Genomic DNA, 20,470 nt, shown 5'->3' on the forward strand with positions numbered 1-20,470 from the left:
GTGGGAATTATACTAGAGTGAAAGTGGAAAACTATCAAAATCTTTCAATACACTTAGAAAAGTTACTGTTTAGAGTACAAAAATATCACAAGTTTGCAAGTTTGAGACAGAGAGAGAGAGAAAGAGAGAGAGAGGGAGGGAGGGAGGGGGAGGGCCAGGGCAGGATGGGGTGTAGAGAGGAAAGGGAGGGAGGAAAGCAGAGGAGAGAGAGAGAGAGAGAGAGAGAGAGAGAGATCAGCTGATACGGAACAGCAGCAATCAGACCACGTTTGCAGCTGGACAGTTGTAGTAGCCCCTTGAGATATGTGACCATCAACCATGAATGCAGATACTTCCAAAGTCTTGTTTTTCTTTTATGTGAAAGTTGCCAGCATGGAACAGATGCCTTTATTTGGAGAAACCAGTCTTTGGAAATAATTGGTTCTCTCTTCTTTTTTTTTTTTTCCCCTAGAGATGGTATTTCACAGATGAATTTAGATGAGGGGAAAAAAATTAAATCACCATAGATTCATTCAAAGTAATTTTGTCACTCCAAAATGTTTTAGGAGGTATAGATTAATTGTTCATATTTTGATTTTGTTGACTGGTCATAGGTATTTTATTTCTGTTTGTTATTAGTATAGTAGTGACTTTCAGAAAGGAAAAAAAAATGATTGTGGTAGGTCATTTTTGAGTAATGACCTGTGCTTTTACTTTAATGCATTGATCCATAATGTCAAAGGAAGTACTGCCACCTTCCTAGTTTCAAATAATAGGGGATGAGCATAATGGATAAAGTAATACTTACACTAGGAGCAGTGAGGCAGTTTGCAAGTATTATGTCTTATCTTCATATCATCCTAGCAAGTTAAGTATTATTATCCTACTTTAGAGATGAAATCTGAAGCTTAGAGAGGTTAAGTGACTTGTCCAAGGTCAAATAGCTGACAAGTGAGTGTTGGAGCTGAGATTCTAGTCCAGCCAGAGCATGTATGCATGCAGTGGGCTTCTAAGTGGTCAGTGTATGCAGAACATACTCATTTTACAACATTTTATTTCTTGAAATATAAGTTATAGCTGTAACAAATGAGCTATTTTAAGGGCTTTCTATCACTGAAAATTGTCTGGTTTGTTAACTCATATATTGTATTGTTGATGTGGCTAAAATCACCTGTGTTTGGGTTAATATGCTCTTTAAAACAACTGTAGGATTTTGAAATGATTCCTTATCACGGTAAGTGAAAGGGGCTTGAATAAAGACAGATGATATTTAGTGATTATTTATCTCCTCATTCACTCAGCCAGTATTGAGTGAATGCATGTGTGCCAGGTACTGTATTAGGCACTGGGTATGTGCATTGAATACACATGGCTGTGCCCAGTCACTCTAGCTATGGGACAAGTATAGTGTAGGGTCTGAGACATGAAGAGAATAAGATGGGGTCCCCTTCCTACAATGGCTGACAAACTCAATTGAGAGAGAAGTCTGGGCATAAAAATTGCTAGAATGCGTTTCTACCTTGTGTGGAATGATGCTGCAGTCCTCCCTCCCTTGTAGTATCCTGCTGCTCAGTGTGGGAGGAAAGGCTGGCCCAATATAGAGCCAAAGTGCTATGACAGTTTAAAGAAGAGAAAAAGATCATGGGCTCTGCAAATGATCAGGGAAAGATTTGTGAAAGTCATGGGAATTGAATTGGGCCATTATGGCATTTCATTAGGTGGGATTCATTTGTTTCTCCTTATTTGCACTATTATGTGCCAAGTGCAGTTCTCAAGAGAGAGGATGAAGTTGTGAGCTGATAGGACCACTGCTTCCATAGAGGTTACCGCTTGGGAGAGGAGGGAGACAGATAATAAAGAAGCAATGAGATTTTTCCATATAGTGTTAAATACAGTGAAGACCCTAAGAAACAATGTTGGAATAATTGGGGGTGGTGGTGATGAGACTATTTCAGATGATTGGGAAAATCGTCTCTGAGGAATAGACTCTTGAAGTCTGAGTATTGAGAAGGAGGGGGCCATGCACCCGTCTATGGGTAGAGCCCTGAGTTCCATAAATGAAACCTTTAGGATGGAATGACACAATGTCTCTGGGAGTTTATCTAGCAAAGAACTGTACTCGAGGGCATGGTTGGAGTGCAGGCTGAAGACTCTAGGAGAGGACCACATCATGGAGGGTTTTAAATATCATAAATGGGCAAGAATAAGCCCTGTGTGCATGTATCCAGGAGATGATTAGTTAGAGGCAAGAAGAATCCAGATATGTATTTCATGGAAACTTGTGAAACTGAGATACTGACATTTGGTGCTCAGGACCCATGAGGAGGGAGCCCCCGACCCCTCATGTACCAGTTACTTGCTGGTGGAAAGTTGGGTACAGTCTGTAGTCCTGAAATGAGGTGTAGGTGGTACTCTGTCAACTAACTACTACTCCAGATGGGGGGAGGGGCATACAAGAGAATTGCCTACAAAGGAATCATGAAGCTGTGAGAAAGGTAAGCTCTAACCCAGTGCCGGGGACTATAATCAATAAGGAAACATTTTCTAAGTCACATAGGATAAAAGAGTTTCCTTTTGTGGCAGTGCCTCTCAGAAGAAAAACCTAATTGTTTCTTTTAGTGTAAACAAATGGTCTTTAGCCATATATTTTTTTTTTTTTTTTGTGAAGGAGAAAAATAAAGGTTTGAGTCCATCCAGGTGGATAGATAAAAGAGGTACATTTAAATGCTCATTTTTGGAATAACTATATATATTTTCACTGAGGGAAAAACTGCTCCAAATGTTGATAGAATCCTCTAGGGTAATGTGTTTAGGTAGTGAAAGGATTCCTGGCAGTGATTGAGAAATATAATAATGGGGAACTGCACTTGATCTCTTTTGAGGTTGATTCTGATGTGTGTAGTCTTTACATCCTATTAAATTTTTGAAAGATAAACTGATACAAGACTGATTTGCCAAGGCCAGCAACTATTCCTTTTAAAACCTTGGCTCAGTGTACACACTGAAGGGATGGGGGAGTAAGATAAAAGCATTATAAATATGAGGTTAACTGAATCCAAATAGAAGGTTCTCTCAAGTTATTGCATTCCTTAGAAAATAAATACATTGCGCATATGGTTAAGATTGATCAAAAAAGTATTCTGTATGCCAGTGATTACATTCCCATCTGTGATTAAGGTTTTCTGTCTGCATCTGGTTTTCACATTATATTTCTGTAACAAGAATCCTTTATACAGCAGAGTTCACTTTCTGTATTTTCTGTTAGCTGCAGCTTGAACTACTGCACAGATCACAGATTTACACATGTGGTTTTCATTACTTCATACCATTGAGAAAAAGTAATATTTGTTTGGGAATGTATGTTTTCCACAATTTCCATGGTAATACAACATGTTGAGCCTTTTTAATAAAACTCTTGTAGAACTACAAATTGAGGCATTCTGCTCTTGGTGAAGCTTAGCTTTTAAACTTTTCTCAGTATATCTTTCTCCCATAATGAAGTTTTACAAACTTGAGACTCGAGGATCTGAACAAAGCAATTATCAAAGATAGAGAAAATTTACTATCATTTGCATATGATGCAAACTTTAGTGTGTGATAGGTATCACAAATACATAAACATATATTTTATGTTGCTCATTACCATCACTCATTTTACTATTATTTCCTGTTGGAAGGGCATTTAATGTGTTGTCTATCTGAAGCACAACAAGATACCTTGAAGTCCAAAGATTAGCTCTGCTTTTTTGTTATTCTATTGGTTGTGATATAATGTTTCTTATATAAAGTAGTTAAGTGGGGTGGGGGGCGGGGGAAGCTCATGGGTAACTTTAGGTTTGCACTGTATATTGCTTGAATGTATGATTGCATACTGTGTTAACATTTAAAAATTTATAAATTGTACATTTAAAATATTTTGTAACATCTTCCTGCCAACTTCTCTTCATTCAGAACACTCTGGTTAAAATAGATACTATAAACAAAGAAGTGAAAGGGTATATTCTATCATGAGGGATCATTTTTAATTGAGAAATTTGCTTTTTAAAGAGAGTTTACCCACATGGTAATTTTATGTGCCTCCAAACTAAGGTTCACGACACTATTTCTGTTAATAAACTGAAATGCCTGCTAGTTCGTATTCAAGAATAGGAAGAAATAGGCTCTAGGGGATTTATATGTGCTTTGGCTACGTCACTTGATCAGTGGAGATGATTAACTATGATCCATGCATGGTTAGTCCACTTTTATCAGGCTCTCTGATATCTTTTGTTGATAGTTGCAGAGATACAAAATGGCATCATATATCATGAAATAATATTACTACTACTACTAATAATAATATTGATTTTCTTCTTTTCCCCAATGTTTGTGTAGCCTCAATGTATAAATGCTTTTGTAAACCTTAGTACAGAAATATCCATATTTCCATTTTTCAGAAATACTTGTGTTAATATTGAGCTGTATTTACTTCCAGTCTCCTGTTGTGTGCCCCTCCCCCACCCCTAGTATCTGAGTATACATAATCTATATGTGTTATATGAATCTGTAACTCTTGGTTATTTTCTAATGGAGACATTTCCTTTATCGTTTGTTAATGACATTGTTAGATTTTATGGTAACTAAATGCTTCCAAGTTGTGACTGACTTTCTTTAATGCTCTTTATTGAGCTTTAACTGCCAACTAGAAAGTGTATAGTATTGTATTTTTTTTTTGTTCATCAGTACTTATTTTTTACCATGAAGAACAGGAAACAATTGATTACGTCACAGCAGAGCCCTAATGCAGCAGTAAAGGGCATTGATATTTTTTAATAGGATATGCTTGCCTTATATACATTACAGTATGTTTACCAATTCAAATTTCTATTTTTTTTCTTACTAATTTAAATTTCTAGAAAGTAATTTGGTTTCAGAAAATAAAAACACTTTAGTATTACTTTCTGAGATTAATTTTATACATCTGTATTCCTTTGCATTGATTGAGTTCCTGCTTTATGTTCATGTGATATTCTAGACCCACATATTTCATAGATTATAGGAATTACAGATGGCTTTTTGTTCATGTAGTGGTAGTCATAGAAGTAGGTGAGTAATAGGAGTCAATGAATGTTTGTAGATTGTGAATGAATGACTTCTCTAAACCTACCAATCTAGTAGGAAAAAATGAGGGAATTTGGATTGCTGTTAGAAGAAGAAAAGATAGTACAAGTTCATTGATGTAGTAAAATAATTTTATAATTGTTTTAACTAAGACTTTTTAAAGTAATCGATTACATAAAGATTCTTCTTTACTATTAACAGTTGTTTTAAACTATTTTAATTAATAATGGTAATACTGAAATTTCAGAACAATGAAACAGTGTGGCTACCACATTGTTTTGAAACAGGATTTAAAAGCTTATAAAATTTTATAAGATAAAATAAAACTTAACAATGTCCAAAGAATTTCCCAAAAAAGAAAATGACAGATACTTATTTATTTTTGTTGAAACAGGTAAAAATCTAACATATTCTCTGAAGGTTTTTGATGAACCTATACTTTAAAACCAATCTAAGAAGACTTCTTAAGTTCAGAATGGATCCAGCTTTGAGTCAGATGATTGCAAAGTTCAGAGTCCTTGATAGCATCTTCATAGGAACTGAGAAAATGGGGATTGTTTTGACTTCTAAAATTTAGAAGAGCTTGTATCTGCTTCTGAAATAAAAACAAAACAAAACTGGCCTGGTATTATATGAGTAGGTGGGTGTGATACTTCAGACTGGTTGTGATATGTGCATTTTTTTTCCCCTTTGTTGTTGTCAATAGAAAAGATTGATCTCTGGACTGGTGAACATAATCTCTGTCCCAGTCAGAAAAGGAGAGAGGAAATTAGCAGAGCGGTTGGTGGAGAATGATATCTGTCAAAAGAAACACTTGGAGAGCACTGAGTGTAGTAATAGGTGACTGCCGGAGAAAAGGGAACTTTGAATATTGTCAAGGTAAGGAACAGACGAATGTTTTGATTTTGCAATTTACTTACGTACCAGAAAATCGATCTGTAATTTTTTTTCCCAATGAATTATAATTCTGAAGGTTTTTCTCTTTTCCTTATTCTAGTGCCTGTTGATAAAGAATTTATATTATGTTTTAACTATTTGTGTTTGAACTCTTTGGGGGTGGGGGTGGGGTGGAGACCAATCTGGTAATGGGAACCCTGTTTGATAGCTTTGGGTGCAAAGATATCAAATGATCAAGTACCAAATTTTTTTTTCACTCTTTTCTTGTTGTAGTGTTTTTCTTGCCATGTTTCATAATACATCTGTTATAAACTGAGCAATGCTTGGAGTTAAAGAGTAAAAGCTATGCCATGATTTCTGTGTTTATTGTAATGAGGAGATGGTGTTTTCCAAAACAGTTTGTTGACTAAACAGGCAAAAAAGCACTTTTCGGTTTATTATTTCTTCTGATCAATTTGGATTTAACTTTTAGGTGAATTTACTTCCTAAGCAGAATTCATATCTGTAAACAAATTTTAAAAGATGATACTTAACTTCAGGAAAACACAAATATAAAAGAAGTGTATTGCTGTTTGGCAAAAGACTTCTGTAAGTCTGCAACATTTAAAAATTCAGGGATGTTCTGAATTATGGGATCGGGGAGTTAGTGCCTTTTCTAATCAGCCCTGTTCCAGGTTTAGCAAATAGTGGACTTGTGCAGAAGCATCAGTGAATCAGGATAAATTGTGCTAAGATAAAGTCAACACCAATGTCATGTGATACTGGTTGGCACTTAGTGTTTGGGAAGGATTTGAAGTTCTGTGACTGACTGGCTAATGGCCTGACTTCATGAAAAGAGAGGGGTAGCCAAATGTTTGCACTTTGTGACCATTCCTCTGGAACCTCACTGCTGGCATCCAGCCCACAATTCTTAGTCTTTGAAATCCCAACAGATAGTTATTGGCTTGTTCTTAAAGTTCCTGGACACGAGTTGGTAAAATGAACTAATTCCCTGTGGAATTATACAATCTGGGGGAAACTTTAATCATGATTTGTATTCTGTGTCTGTATATCCTTTCATCCCTCCTTCATGTAATGATGATCTTCTGCATAATTTGTGAAAGACATCAGTTCAAAAGAGAAGGGAAGTGATGCAATTAGTTACTTAGTTGAGATATCTCCTACCTTGGTTTCTGTCCTCTTACCTTATGTGTATTGTTACTAAAGTAGTTTTTTGAGAATTCCAATTTTGGCTCATTAGACAATTGAAATCTTGCACAGAGAAAAAAAAGGTGTCGATATTATATCTTAAATGAAACAACCTAATAACAACCATCCATGATTTTGAATTGTTTACTTATCTTTATCAGAAGAAAGTAGCTGTTTCAAAACAGAATATTACTTTTTGTCTTTCTTCCTATGTATCTCTATGAAGGTTAATATTATATGATTAAAAATATCTAAATTGCATATTAAAAATCCAAAAGGGTATTGGGCTTTACAATTTGAGGCCATTGTAGATGCACAGATATCATCTTTACCCACCCCCATCGCATTGTGATCATATTCTCTACTGATCATGTGGCCTGTTTTCAGAGAACCATTGCAAGAAGGAGCTTCCATAGTGAAGGCAAACATGTATGGCAAAGACACACATCTTAATCCAACTTAAAGTGTGGTGTTTGTTATAATATGCAAATACTGATCCCCCAGCCACATGCATTAGGAAGACCATGTTGAGTTTCTTCTCATTTTCTTTCCCCTCTCTGTGTGTGTGTACATACTTTAAAAATGATGCATTTAGGCCAACACAAATGTGTCTTTTTATTTTACAACTGTTGAGTTTCCTTTATGTTTTATTTATTTATTTTACATTGCATTACAAAATCTATTTCTAGTTATTTCTGACTCTTTGTAATAGTAATGGGTACTTAGAAGAATGGGGTTCAGAATCAGGTTAACCCAAGAAGTACGGAAGGACAAAAAAATGACCTAATTCAAATTTGTAGACACTTGGAATCCATTGGGTTCCTGGAGTAATTTGGAAGCACAAAAAGCAAAGAACTACCAACTGAAAAGTCAATGTTGTGAGTGAGACTAGCCTGAGGAAGCACCAGAGAGTCTTTGCCTGTGTGGCAAGTTTTAAGCACTGAGGGGGCATGCCACAGCTTGAGTGGGAGCTGGAAAAGGCAAGATGCTAGCCCATTTGGCCCCTGTGGTTTTGTTTGTTTTGTTGTGGTGCTAGAAACCGGGGCCTCTTTACCACTGAGCCACAACCCAGTCCCTTCTGGTGTTTTAAACCAGACCCCAAATACACAGTGCTCAGTCCTCTAGAATGCACCTTGGAGCTGTTCTCTCATTTTATGTGCCATTTTAAGGGGACTGGATAGGTATGGGACAGTTATAAGCCGTGTCTGGCTTGAGAAATTTGCTCTTATAAAGTTATTAAGAAAATTCTAAGAAAGAATTTTCCAATATTTGCCATATTAAAATACACACACACACACACACACACACACACACACACACACACACACATATATATATATATATATATATATATATATATATATATATATATCCATTGATTTCCTAAAAGATGCAAGAGGAAAGACCATGAGAGGAAAGAATGGGAGGAAACTAGCTGTAAAGCAGTGTATTTTGTTTATGCATATCACAGGATGGGATATTTAGAAGGACCAATTTTTAAACATTGGATGTGTTTTGAAAACCACATTTGTAGTACTGAAAAGGGTGATTTTTTAAAATGCTCATTTAGATGATGCTGTTCAGTTTCAAATATGGTATCATTATTAGCAAAAAATAGAAAGTTATTTTCTTAGGTGAAACTGCTGTTTTTAGAGAGTGTCTGCATTTATTTTTAGGTTTTCTCGGTCATGTTCAAGGGGTCTGATAACATTAATGGGCTTTACCCCACATGGAGCTTTGAGCTTATTGTAGCACTGCACACTGATCCCAGGTCAGTGTGATGCGTGAAATCAATTTATTTGAATCTCTTTGCCTCTATAGGAATTTGGCAGCGTGCCAGTTGTTTTCATTTAATGTTCTTTGTGTTGAACACAGACAAGCAGGCATGCTTTTGTATTCTTCTCTCTTTTGGTCTCTGTCTCTTTCAGCTAATGTTTTACTCTATGGATTTTGAAATGAAGGAAGAATATATTATGTATATGATTCTAATCATCGCTTAATATTTGTGAATGTATGTGTATATGTGTGTATGTGTCTGTGTGTGTGTGTGTGTGTGTGTGTGTGTGTAGTGTATGCATATGTATCACTTTATTATCTTTTAGAAGATATTTTTGATGTTCCTGGGTTTGGATGGTCACTTTGTTTGTACATAAAAATTACTTTAGAGTTTTGTTTAGATAAGATTTTTGATGAAATATCATCAAGCAGATCCTGGGTGGTATTTGCTTACATTAATAACCAGTCTCAAAACTTGAAATCACCATATTAATTAAACAGCACAACAGATGTTTAATTTGTGAACTAGACTATCAAAATCATTTTTGGGAACGATTTTGAATTTGAAGATTCACACTTTAATCAAGCACACATTAAAAACTGATACTGATTTGGGTATTTTCTTTGACTAACCCATCTTCGTTAAGACACTAGTGTTTTACCTAGATGGTTCTATGTGAATTTTTACAAAGTTCCTGACATTAGGGTCATTTTTTTTTTTTTTTAAATTGGAAAGGTGATGTGTGGGCATAACATGGAGATTTCTATTGCCAGTAGATTCAGACCCTTCTATGGATGTTTTTGTAGGCAGCAGGATTTGTTTCTGTGTCAGCTTTAGGAAGAGGTGGAGAAGGAAACGATAGAGAGCTAAAGGAGAATGTTCTGTTGATGCTCCGGGCAGTTCTTGCGGAAGTTGATATGCAGAACCACGGAGCCTAGGCTTCAGGGTCAAGCTTATACCCAGCAGCCCTGCTTCCTTGTTTAATTACCTGAAGAGCAAAACAGTCAGTCCGGGGGTGTGTGAAACCTCAGTATCTCTGCAGCCGCCTGGCGCTCTGACATCCTGCAAGGCCAGCCCTGTCGTCGGCCAGCGTCAGGCTGGCTCACGCCCCAGGTTCCTTTCTTTTAGGAGGCATTGTGTGAAAGAGGGTTTGGTCAGGAATCTGAGGTTCCTGCCAGTGCTGTGTGCCCTGGTCTATCTCCCCCTCTCTCTCTGGACTGTACTGACAGATATGTTTGATTTTTTTTTCTTCTTTAAAGAATTAAACATTTAGCTCTTTCATTTTATACTTTTAGCCTTGATATGAAACAGTCTCTTTCAACATCAGTGGAGGATTGACCTGAGTTATTGGGTTCTTATTTTTCTGCTTCCTGTGATATGGTGGCCTATGGCTTATGTGTGTTGTTCTTCTTGGGTCAGACTCACTAGCAGTAGTTCAGTGTGGAACTAGTAGTTCTGGCATTGTTTTTATGAAGCTTTTTTTTTTTTTTAAATCTTTCTGTTTATGAAAACAGAAGAGACCATTTTTAAAGAAAGAAATAAAACTTTTAAGATTGGGTGGTTCCCCCCTCCCCCTTTCCTTGCAATTCAAATAAGGTCTCTGACATTTGTCTGATAAAGGTGAGAAATACTACTGGGAGAGTAATGTGTCCAAATTTGGAGAGCACCCTAGGGTAAATATTCTAAGAAATGCTGGAGATGGAGCCATTTGGGAGATCCCTTCAATTTAACGAGATGTTCTCTTACCAAGAGGAAATCTGGCAGGTTCTTTATCCATACTATGGGCTGATGAAATGTCCTCACTGTGGGTGGGGGAGCAAAGGTGGTGGTGGGGGAAGTTTCCTGAAAAGGGAGAGGAAAGTATGACTGTACAGTGATTTGTTTTTTCCAACTACTTCATTGGGATTCTGTCATGCAGTCTGAAGGGCATTTACCCTTTAGATGCACATGTGTGCTTCCCATTAATGTTAATAGGAGTTATAGGCATGTAAGGAGAGAAGTATGTACTTTAGCCTAGTGCAAAAGTATGGCTCCAGGGAATTAATTCCCTACCCCCCACACCCCCCAAAGAATAAAGGGTTTGCATTGTGCAGAGCAGAGTTTTGGTTGGAGTTATTCTAAAAAACTTTCCTTCATCTTATGTTTATGGAAGTAATGTCAATGTTTTATGTATTCATATACCTCGGCAGTGAAAAGTATATAATCACTTAAATAATTGGAATAGGCTGGTATGCCTTGTGGAGCTGGCATTGCCGTGATCTATCATGCACAAGTGTAAGTAGCTCTACCCGAAGTGTTATTTGTATCCTTAGGCACGTGTGTGTTTATTTATGTGTCAGCCTATTGCATTTCTTCAGAGCATTTCTCTTTTCATCATCAGCATATATGCTGGGCGTGGTGGCACATGCCTGTAATCTCAGTGGCTCTGGAGGCTGAGGCAGGAGGATTGCAAGTTTGAAGCCGCCGGAGCAATTTAGTGAGGACCTACACAACTTAGCAAGTGGCTCAGTGGTTAAGTGCTCCTGGTATCAAAAAACACACACACACACACACAAACAAACAAAATCACTATACATGTGAACAAAGAAAGCATATAAGTATACTTTAAGCTAAAATCAACATTCCCAACTTGTGTGCTCCACTGGCAGACTGTTTATACCTCCTTCAGGCTCCTAACTTATTGGTAGTTCTGTTCTGGCCAGAACTTTCTTAAATGCAGGTGACATTAGCTCCATTTGTATCATTAAGTTTTGGCAGAGGAAAGCATATAATTATTAGGAAAAACTAAAGGCCTTTGAAAAGTGAATGTGGAGAGTTGTGGCTTACAGGCAGCATCAGGAATTGAAGAACAAAATATGAACAAGAAAAGGAAGCTGGCACTTTGTGCTGAGTGTGCTCAGTTAAGTGTGGAATAAAGTGGCAAGGAAAAAAAAAAATAGATCTGTAGGAGAGGAGAATGGGAGGGAATGAATCATCTGAGAAAATAACCATATTAGTAACTGTGCACTTTGTTAGTTTACCAAAAGGAATAGGAAAAGGATATTTTGACATACGATTTCAGGATATTTATAATAAAGAAGAATTTTAATCAAAAGTTGAAGTGAGAATTGAAATTTCATACAGAGTAAGGGCATTGAACTGAGATTTGTAGATTTTAATCATTCTTCTGTGTATTTCAAAATATATAGCATTAAGTTATATTCTGTCTGGTCTTGTGGGGGTAGGGACAGGAGTGATGAAGCCCTGTAGAGTTGTTATGAAACATTAATTTTAGAATTTACATTGTTATAAGAGCAGATATGCTGTGCTGGGAATCATTTGAACAACAAAGTGGTTTTGGAATGAAAATTTGTCGTAAAATTCATTGTAGATAAAAGTTGTGTTTTAGTAAGTTTGAATCTGTTTGCAAATGTGGCCAATTACTATGTGTGCATAGATTCTGATAGTTTTCAATGTGGAGAGATGGAAGTGGAGAGTTGGTTAGAAATAAAAGTCCTATGGAAAAAAAAAAAGATGAAAAAATTCTGGGACTTTTTTTTATTGCTGTGTATTTGCTCCACCTGGTGGATTTTGTTGAAAGTGTTTTAATCCATGTGAATGAAAAGAATACCCTTTAGACAATTTCTCTAAAGTATAGAAAGGTGAATCTTTTATTTTTGTTGCTGTGTAAAAATAGTTTAATTCTTATGTAGGTCAAGCATTTATGTTTTTTTTTTCAGTTCTTCCATTGAATTTAAAATAATGTGTGTGTGGGGAGGGACGGGGGGTTTTGGGGTTTGAAGTATAATACATGCTCATTTTGGAAGATTTGAAAAATACAGGAAAATAACTTTACTTCCCATAACCGTTGCATTATTTTTAAGGCTGCATGTTATCAGGAGAGAACCTGTTTGCATTTGAATTTATTTGAATGTATGTGGAATGTTAAATATTATGCCAAAGTATGATGGTAATGGGAATGACCTTGATTGTAATTATTTTCAGATAAAGCTTCCCTTAGAATTCCCAGGCTCCCAAAAAGTCAGTGTTTTGCAAGAATTGCTTTTATTAAACTGCATATCTACAGTAGGTGAAGGTAGTAGAGATTAAAGGTACCTCATGCATTCATAGGGCTGTTCATAGGGGTGGTAAGATCTGTTGTTTGCTGGGCTTACACAGATTGCTTTCTCTGGAAGTCTTAAGGATTCAGTTGTGCTTTGATCATCTTATTGTTTTCCTTAGGTTATTCTTTTTTTCTCCTTCAGACTCTAACAGCTCTGTAACAGAAGGTGAAGTTTTGAAAACAGTGTCTCCATATGCAAGGGATTTGGAGACCTTTTTATTGTCTTTAAAATTGTCATTCATAGTCCTCATTAGCATTTATTGTTGCAAGCGTACAAGCAGAAAATGTGAAATTGGTATGTCATGAATAGCCCCACAGAGCTCTGGAGCCCTCCGATTTTGCCTGCAGTGTGGTGTGGGCTGGGCTTTGAGGGAAAGCCATCCAGATGGCTGCCTGCACAGAGCAGAGCTGCAGGTTTTTGTCTCTGGTGCTGAGAGGAGGGAAAGTTCATTGGAGCATACGCCATCACCCTTGCGTTTTAACAAAACTAACTCGCCATTAGTCAAGATGGGGAGGTGGTGACATTGAAACAAAGGTTTTCCATATAGTGTTACAGTCCTTGTCAAGTGAATAAGGGCTGGTAGTTAGATGTCTTTTATGTTATCTGAGTGATTTTTGTGGCTATACAAAATGTGAAGAAACTATAAATAGTAACATTTTCAGATTTACATGCAAGTTTGTACATTTTAAGATTGTTCTTATGGGAAAATGTTTTTATTTGAAAAGACAGGAGTTAATATAGCTAGCTTTCAACCTTGTGGATTACTAAAAAGTGTTTACATTTTAAAAAGTAATTTAATCCCATGGTAGTGCTTATGGAGGAATCTATATATGAGTAGGTTTTGAGTTTGCAATTAAATAATACAGCATTCAGTTGATGCAAGTATTAAAGCTGTTGTAGCAGTCTGGGTTTGTTTTAAAATTAGGTTTTGAAAATCAAAAGTTGTTGGTGGCAGAAAGCTACAATATATTGTGATTTCTAAAGGCATTGTCAGAAATCATTTGTGTCAGTTGCAGATATAGATATTATTCATTTCCAACAAGTGATATTTTATCTTGAACAGAGTTAATTTTGCACGAACACACATCAATGCCTACTATGTGCTTAAATATACTAAGGTACATTTTTTTTTTATTCCTCTATGGAGAAAATTATATTTCTACCACAGTTCAGATATATTGCTTGAAAAACCATTGAAATGATATAAGTAGTATTTTGTTTTGTAGATATTGAAGATGGAAAAAACATCATAGAGACTGGCTTATCAGTTTAGAAAGTCATTATTATTTGAAATATTTTAAGAATTTTCCAATCACAGTTTTTTGAGCCTATTATTAATTCACCTTAATTAATAGAGTTACAAAAATCAAAGTGACCTGAGTCCACAGGTTTAACATAAGTCATGGGTGAAGGGTAGGGGTTGTAACTTCTAGCTCTCTGCTTGCCGCTGCTGCCCCAGAGATTAGGATTTCTTAGAAGACCCTGCACGTGTTCTCCATGGGCCACTGCAGTGGAGGGTGCCTTCTCTGTCCAGTGGTCAGTGCTCCAAGCAGTGAGGCCTTTCTGCCTCTGTAATGTCTGTATAATCACCGATTAAGACAAACTTCCTCTGTCCAGTGTGTTTCCTTTTACTCGGCTCCATCCCATTACTGGCAAGTAGGCCCTCTTGGACAGCACTAAATAACCCTTTGACCCCATGGTGTTTATACACCCTTCAGATTCTGAGGGTGGCAATCACTTCTCCTGTTCCTTTGTCAGTTAAGCAAAGTTCTTGTGTGTGTTCTGGGGGGGCCAGCTGTAAGCTGAGGAGATGCAAATGCTAGCCATTCCTTTTCCCCAGAGGAAATAATTGGGGGGGGGGGGCTAGCATCAAAGTGTCTAGTTGTTTACAGCAGACATTTATAGAGAGGAGTCAAAATGAGAGAGAACCGCTTACCTTGATGGAATACCTCCATGAACTTTTTAACTTGATTCTTTTTCCCCCTGTCCTGCTCATCTCTTTGTGGTTGGCTGTATCTCACCTTGCAGCCTCAAACACAAGCCATTTGTTTCTCTTGTAGACAATGTCTAATTGGATTTATCTTTGTCAGTAGACAATCTATTATGGCCTTTATTTAATACAGTTTCAGATGTCTTTCAGTGGCAGAAACAGATTAATGTACATTTTTATTAGGTGTTGTATCTATTTAATTGACTGTCAAAGTGATGAGAAGTTAGGAAATCATCCCAAAGAGAGGTCCATCTCCTTAGCCCAACAGCTCACACATTAGGTAGGTTTGCCCTGTCAGTGGGATGCCTTTAGAAAACACTAATAGCTTCCAGCTGGGTGGAAAATCAAAACCTTTGGGGTCTGACAAAACTAGCAGATTTGAATTTGAAAGCAGAGCTAATGCCTCCATTTTATTTTTTACCACTCGCCCATAAAACATTATTTTCCAATATGTCAGCCTCATTTGGTGGCCAGTGGTCTGAAATTGAAAGTGGAACAAGCAAGCGGAGAAATCTGGACATTAGTGAGTCCGCCCTTTCAAGCTGGTGTGCCACTTTGTGGAAGGGTCTCCTCTAAGAGCAGGGGGGTCTTAATGACCATTCATCAATGCTCGTTGGCTGATCATTGAGTGCCTTCTCATTCAGTTTATCAAGTCTTGCACATAAAAAGTCAGAATAAGCCTTATTCAGCTTTGTTAAAGCCAACTAGAAGTAAAATGCTCCGTTTGAACCCATTTTGCCCTTGTTTTTTCACTTTGTTAATGCAGCCCTGCTTAAATGAGTGCCTTTATTGGGTTGGTTAGAATATCTGAAACTATTAATTCTCTTGTATTGAATAGCTGGTGGCAGGCCAGAGCAGATGGGGTAGGAAAGTATTTGGTTGGGTGTATTGCTTTCAATTAGGATCAATGAGGTTTCAGCTCCTTTGAATTAACTCACTTAATACCCACTGTGTGCAGTCACAATGTATCACAACAGCCTGCTGGAAGCGGAGAGGGAAGTTGAGAAGACCTGTGGAAAAGCTGAGATTCTCCCTTCACCAGCATGGAGGTCTTTCATCAACAATGGACAATGTCAGTAGACAGCTAGTTCCTCTTGCTAGGTCAGGTTGAAACAAAGGAAAAAAATTGTAGTGTAGGGCTGTTCTCCTTTGGATATAAGTGAAAAATACCTTGATACCAGAATGCCTTTCTGATGAGTGGTCTGAAGTTACTATCAGAAACCAAATTATGTGTATAATGATTGTTTTAGAAGTCCAGTTCAGAAAGTGATGATTTAGATGACTTTTTAAAAAGTGCTTTAAAAATGATGTGTGTTCTTAATTAAAAGATGTGCATTAATTAACACGGCTCTTATGAGGAAGTGCTTAATTGGTTATTAATGTATTCTTTGTTGTTCTGGATATCTTTTAATTTAATAAATATTTCAATAGTGATCCAGGGGTGTGTTTTGTACAGGAGTAAACTTTTACAATACATAGTCTGATTCCCCCCGCCCTCATTCACCTACATAAATGCATTCATCATGTTATTGATTGTCTATTTTTATTATACAGTTTGGATGTTAGAGATCTTGGCTTCTTGTGGCCTTTCTTTTTTCATTAGAGGGAAAGTTATTTCTGTCTAAGTAACTATATAGAGCTGTGTATCCAGGTTTCCCAGTTCAGGGAGAAATGCCAACTGAGGTTGCCGCTTTGCTTGCCTCTGTGGATTAAAGAATAAGAGGGGGAAACTGTTTCCTTGAGAAAAACGCTGAACTAGTCTCAGATGCACACACATTCAGTTAGGCCCTTTCTGCAATCAGACTTCTAGGTGAGAATCTCCAGGGATCCAGGTTTTGTTGACGTGGATCAATTTAAAGTGGCAATTACTGTAGTCAGATAACAGCTTAAAAAGCCTTTTTACACATAGAAAAGATACATAATCACACAGCATATGGAAGTTCAATTTTCTGAGCTGTGGTTTAGGGACTTGCAAGTGTACCGATATTAAGACCCAGTTTTAAAACCAGATATCATCCAGTTTTCTTAAAGCGTATTGCATTTTTGTCATATGATTTTCTATTTTAGAAGTGATTCACCGTGCATATTGATGAAAGGTTGGGTTTCCCACTGTGAAAATGTTTTCTTTCTAACATAGGTATAGTATTTAAAAAAAAAAAAAATCAGTGGTGTGTAGCATTGAGTGGCTTTTAAAAAAATACTCTATTTAAAAATGAAAATCCACAGATTTAGGATGCTGGATTCCATAAAGGCCCTTATAGCAGGACTTAATTGATTATCACACTCATGCCTGCTGTAAAGCTTTCTGTCATAAGAATGTTTGAGCTTGGTGCTTAACTGAACTGAAATCCATTACATAGAACCTCATTACGAGTGACATCTAACTAAGATGAACAAAAAGATTGGCCTCATAAATAGGGTGCAGTATACTATTAGTGACAGAACAGAGTAATCATTATGAATTGTAGTCTTTTTACAAGTTGTCTCTGACAGTGATGGATTTTTGAGGGGTTCACTGGCTGAAGCAGTGCTTCTTGGGTGTAGTGTTTAGGGGCTATCGAAGTTCTTATTGATTGACGTTGTTTATCAAAGACAATCTATTTTTAGTTTGTGCAAAGTGTGTGTGTGTGTGTGTGTGTGTGTGTGTGTGTGGAGGGGGGGCTGTGCATGAGGTTTAGGATGCGTGAGTAGGTAGAAGTCAGAATCATTGCCCCTGTTTTCACATGGGATTTTAGAATTTCTTGGAGGCAGTATGTAGGGGGAAAAAAATCAATCTGAGCTAAAAGCATATGGAAAGTGTAGAATAAGCAAAGGACAATGTTGACCACCATGCAGGAACAGCAAGAGTTAAAGGGGATGCTCCTGTCTGTCATGTTTATGAGCTTGCAGGCTGGGAAGAGTCCTGACTAGAATTGTTTCTGTGTTTATAGTGAACTGAATGCACACTGGAAAGGTAAAGTCTGAGGGACCTACCTGTCATGTGCCCTGTTGTTAAAACAAACAAAACAGACCCAGGAAAGATTTGCAAGTGTTAAATTGAGGAAGAGTTTTAGAAGAGAACAGTGTTTTCCTTCTGCCTGACATTTTTGTGTGTTTAGAAAAAGGCATGCAAGGCAGGCAGGCATATGTCTCTCCTATGAGGCAAGGATGTTTTACAAAGGACTAAAGAGGGACTGCTGAGAAGAAAATAGCCAGCTTTAGATAAAGCACTATAACAAAGGCTCGTAGTTTTATATATCATGGTGTCCATTAAAGCTTAATAGGGAAGAGTCCATTGAACCTGGCTGGGTGCGTGTTATTCATGGGCAGGATAAACATTTAAGAGTGTGCAAAAGAAATCAGAAATCAGGAGGGCATGATTGTTCAGCTTTTGAAAAGACTTTACAATGAAGATTTTGTTTTTATCTCCCATGGATCTCCACGCAAGGTAGAGGAGAGTAAGCTGAAAATGTTTGGAGCATATCAAGGCAGGGATCCCAGGGGGTTAAAAGCACTCTAGTAAAAATAAAGGTGGTCAGATTCTGCTTCTAAAAAGTGTTCTATTTGACACATACTACTGAGAAGCTGACAAAAGGAATGATTCTGATACTTTGTTCAGGATGATAAATTGGCACCATATACAAAGTCTTATAAAATATTTTTTAGGCTGGAATTTCTAGTTCAATAAACAAGCTTTGAGGTTGGTGCCTATGTTTGTTTTTGAAATGTAGCTCTTAAGTTATGTCTGTTAGAACGTGAAGAGGAAGGAAACCTTTCATTGTGAGTAGTGGGGGGGGGCAGGTCTACATTTCCATCTTTTTGGCAAGATAAGGGTTAACTTTTCATGGGATGGGGGGGTAGCAGTGAATGAATTATTCAGCATTTCGCTTATCTTTCTGCATTTCACTTTCTGCTTTTTGGTGCTCTGGAACTTGCAGAGAGAGAGAGAGAGAGAGAGAGAGAGGTAGCACTGGTTAGGGGAGGCAGGGGTTGTGATACTTTGCACACACATCCCTGTCATTGTTCTGCCTGAAGAGACAGGGCTGGGTTCAAGGCCACATGTGCGCCTGTCATCCTCCACATTTCTGCTCCAAGTGCAATCCGGAGTGTCAGCTCTCCATCTGTCTCTGCCTGGCAGGCGCACGCGCCCAGCACCCTGCCTCGGGCCATGCCGCCCCAGCCCCTCTGACGGCCCTCCTCTCGGCTGCCCCGCGCATTCCAGAACAGGAGGCATGAGCCCGCAGCGCGCTTGCTCTTAGGACAGAGCTGCTTTCTGTGTGGTACGCTGGATTCCAGGATGCCTGGTGAGTGAGCCCTGTTCTGCTCCCCCTGCTTTTTGCAATGAAGGAAGCTTACTTTTTTATTATGCACAGAAAAGACCGTCTTCCCCACAGCTGCTGTATTTGGTGAGGGCAGGAAGCAGCGGAGGGGGGTCGGGGGTGACAGAGGTGAGATTGGAAGGTGACATTAAGGGAACCATCAAGATCTGGCTACAGGGGTGTAGGGTGTGGAGCCCTTGCTCTTAAAATTTGAGAGGTGTGTTTTAGAGACTGAGGGGGGGGGGGTGAGTACAGCCACGGTTGTTTGCCTGCAGCAATTCACTTGAGGGCTTTTAGCTCCAGGGAGAAGTATTGTTTCTGTTGTGGATTTTGGGACTGTCATCTGTACCTTGTCCTGGAAATTTTCATCTGTGTGGAAGGGAGTTTTCAGATTATGGCGGAATCCTGGGAGAAGGTCTCTTTAAAATCTGTTTATGTCAGAGAAAGTAAAGGGAGCTTTGGAACTACAAGGAATTTCAGTCTTGCCCTGAATCATGGTCTTTAGATGTCATCAGGCAAATAATTGAAATCTGTTAATTTAAAAATTAAAAAAAAAAAAAAAGAACTCTGCTGACTTAGTGAAGCTGCTATGGTCCTGGAAATTTAGTGTATGATAATTTCCTCTGAAAAATATTATCCTTGGAACCTGGAGTGTTTCTATGATCATTGCCAGTGAAAGCTCTGCTTATGGAGGAGCCTGGCCGGGGGAAAGGGTTGTTCCTGCTATTCTCAAGAACTGTCTATATTGCCCTGTACCGAATGTGGAGCAGCCTATCTCCTGATAAAAAAGACAAGGCACAGAGAGATCCTCCAGCTGGCTGATTTGTGCAGATAATTTGGGTAGGACAGGCAGAAGAGGCTGTGCTTGGTCACAGAGTTTGTATACCTCACAGATGGTGTTTTGAAACATTATCTGCCAGTTTTCTGCAACCACAGTTGTGTGTAGGTATTGCCAGTTGTTTGAAGAATGTTTTTCCCTTTAGGATGCATCTCATAGTTCATCCTCATCGTTATTGATATATGTGCAGAAAGGATGCATTTGTGGCAGAAATGTATGTAGTTGAAATATGGGGAAAATCAATTTACAAAAAAGACAATGACTGAGGTCTTTGAAAGGTCAGTTTAACTCTTTAAGCTC

General features: G+C 37.9%; 1 protein-coding gene across 2 annotated transcripts in view; it reads left to right on the forward strand.

Moving 5' to 3' along the window:
* The window catches only part of Runx1t1 (RUNX1 partner transcriptional co-repressor 1), a 139,379-nt gene that overhangs the window by 19,914 nt on the left and 98,995 nt on the right, over positions 1 to 20,470 (forward strand). Inside the window, exon 1 of one of the 2 annotated variants that reach the window (XM_071602248.1) lies at positions 5,812 to 5,958. The exons of the other annotated variant lie outside the window; for it this stretch is intronic. Coding sequence (XP_071458349.1) covers positions 5,871 to 5,958 — 88 coding nt within the window. The 5' untranslated portion in view covers positions 5,812 to 5,870. Of the gene's footprint in view, positions 1 to 5,811; positions 5,959 to 20,470 lie in introns of those variants that run through there. 2 annotated transcript variants of the gene reach the window in all.

Source organism: Marmota flaviventris, chromosome 15 (genome assembly GCF_047511675.1).
Source record: "Marmota flaviventris isolate mMarFla1 chromosome 15, mMarFla1.hap1, whole genome shotgun sequence".
In the NCBI taxonomy this organism is placed as follows: domain Eukaryota; kingdom Metazoa; phylum Chordata; class Mammalia; order Rodentia; family Sciuridae; genus Marmota; species Marmota flaviventris.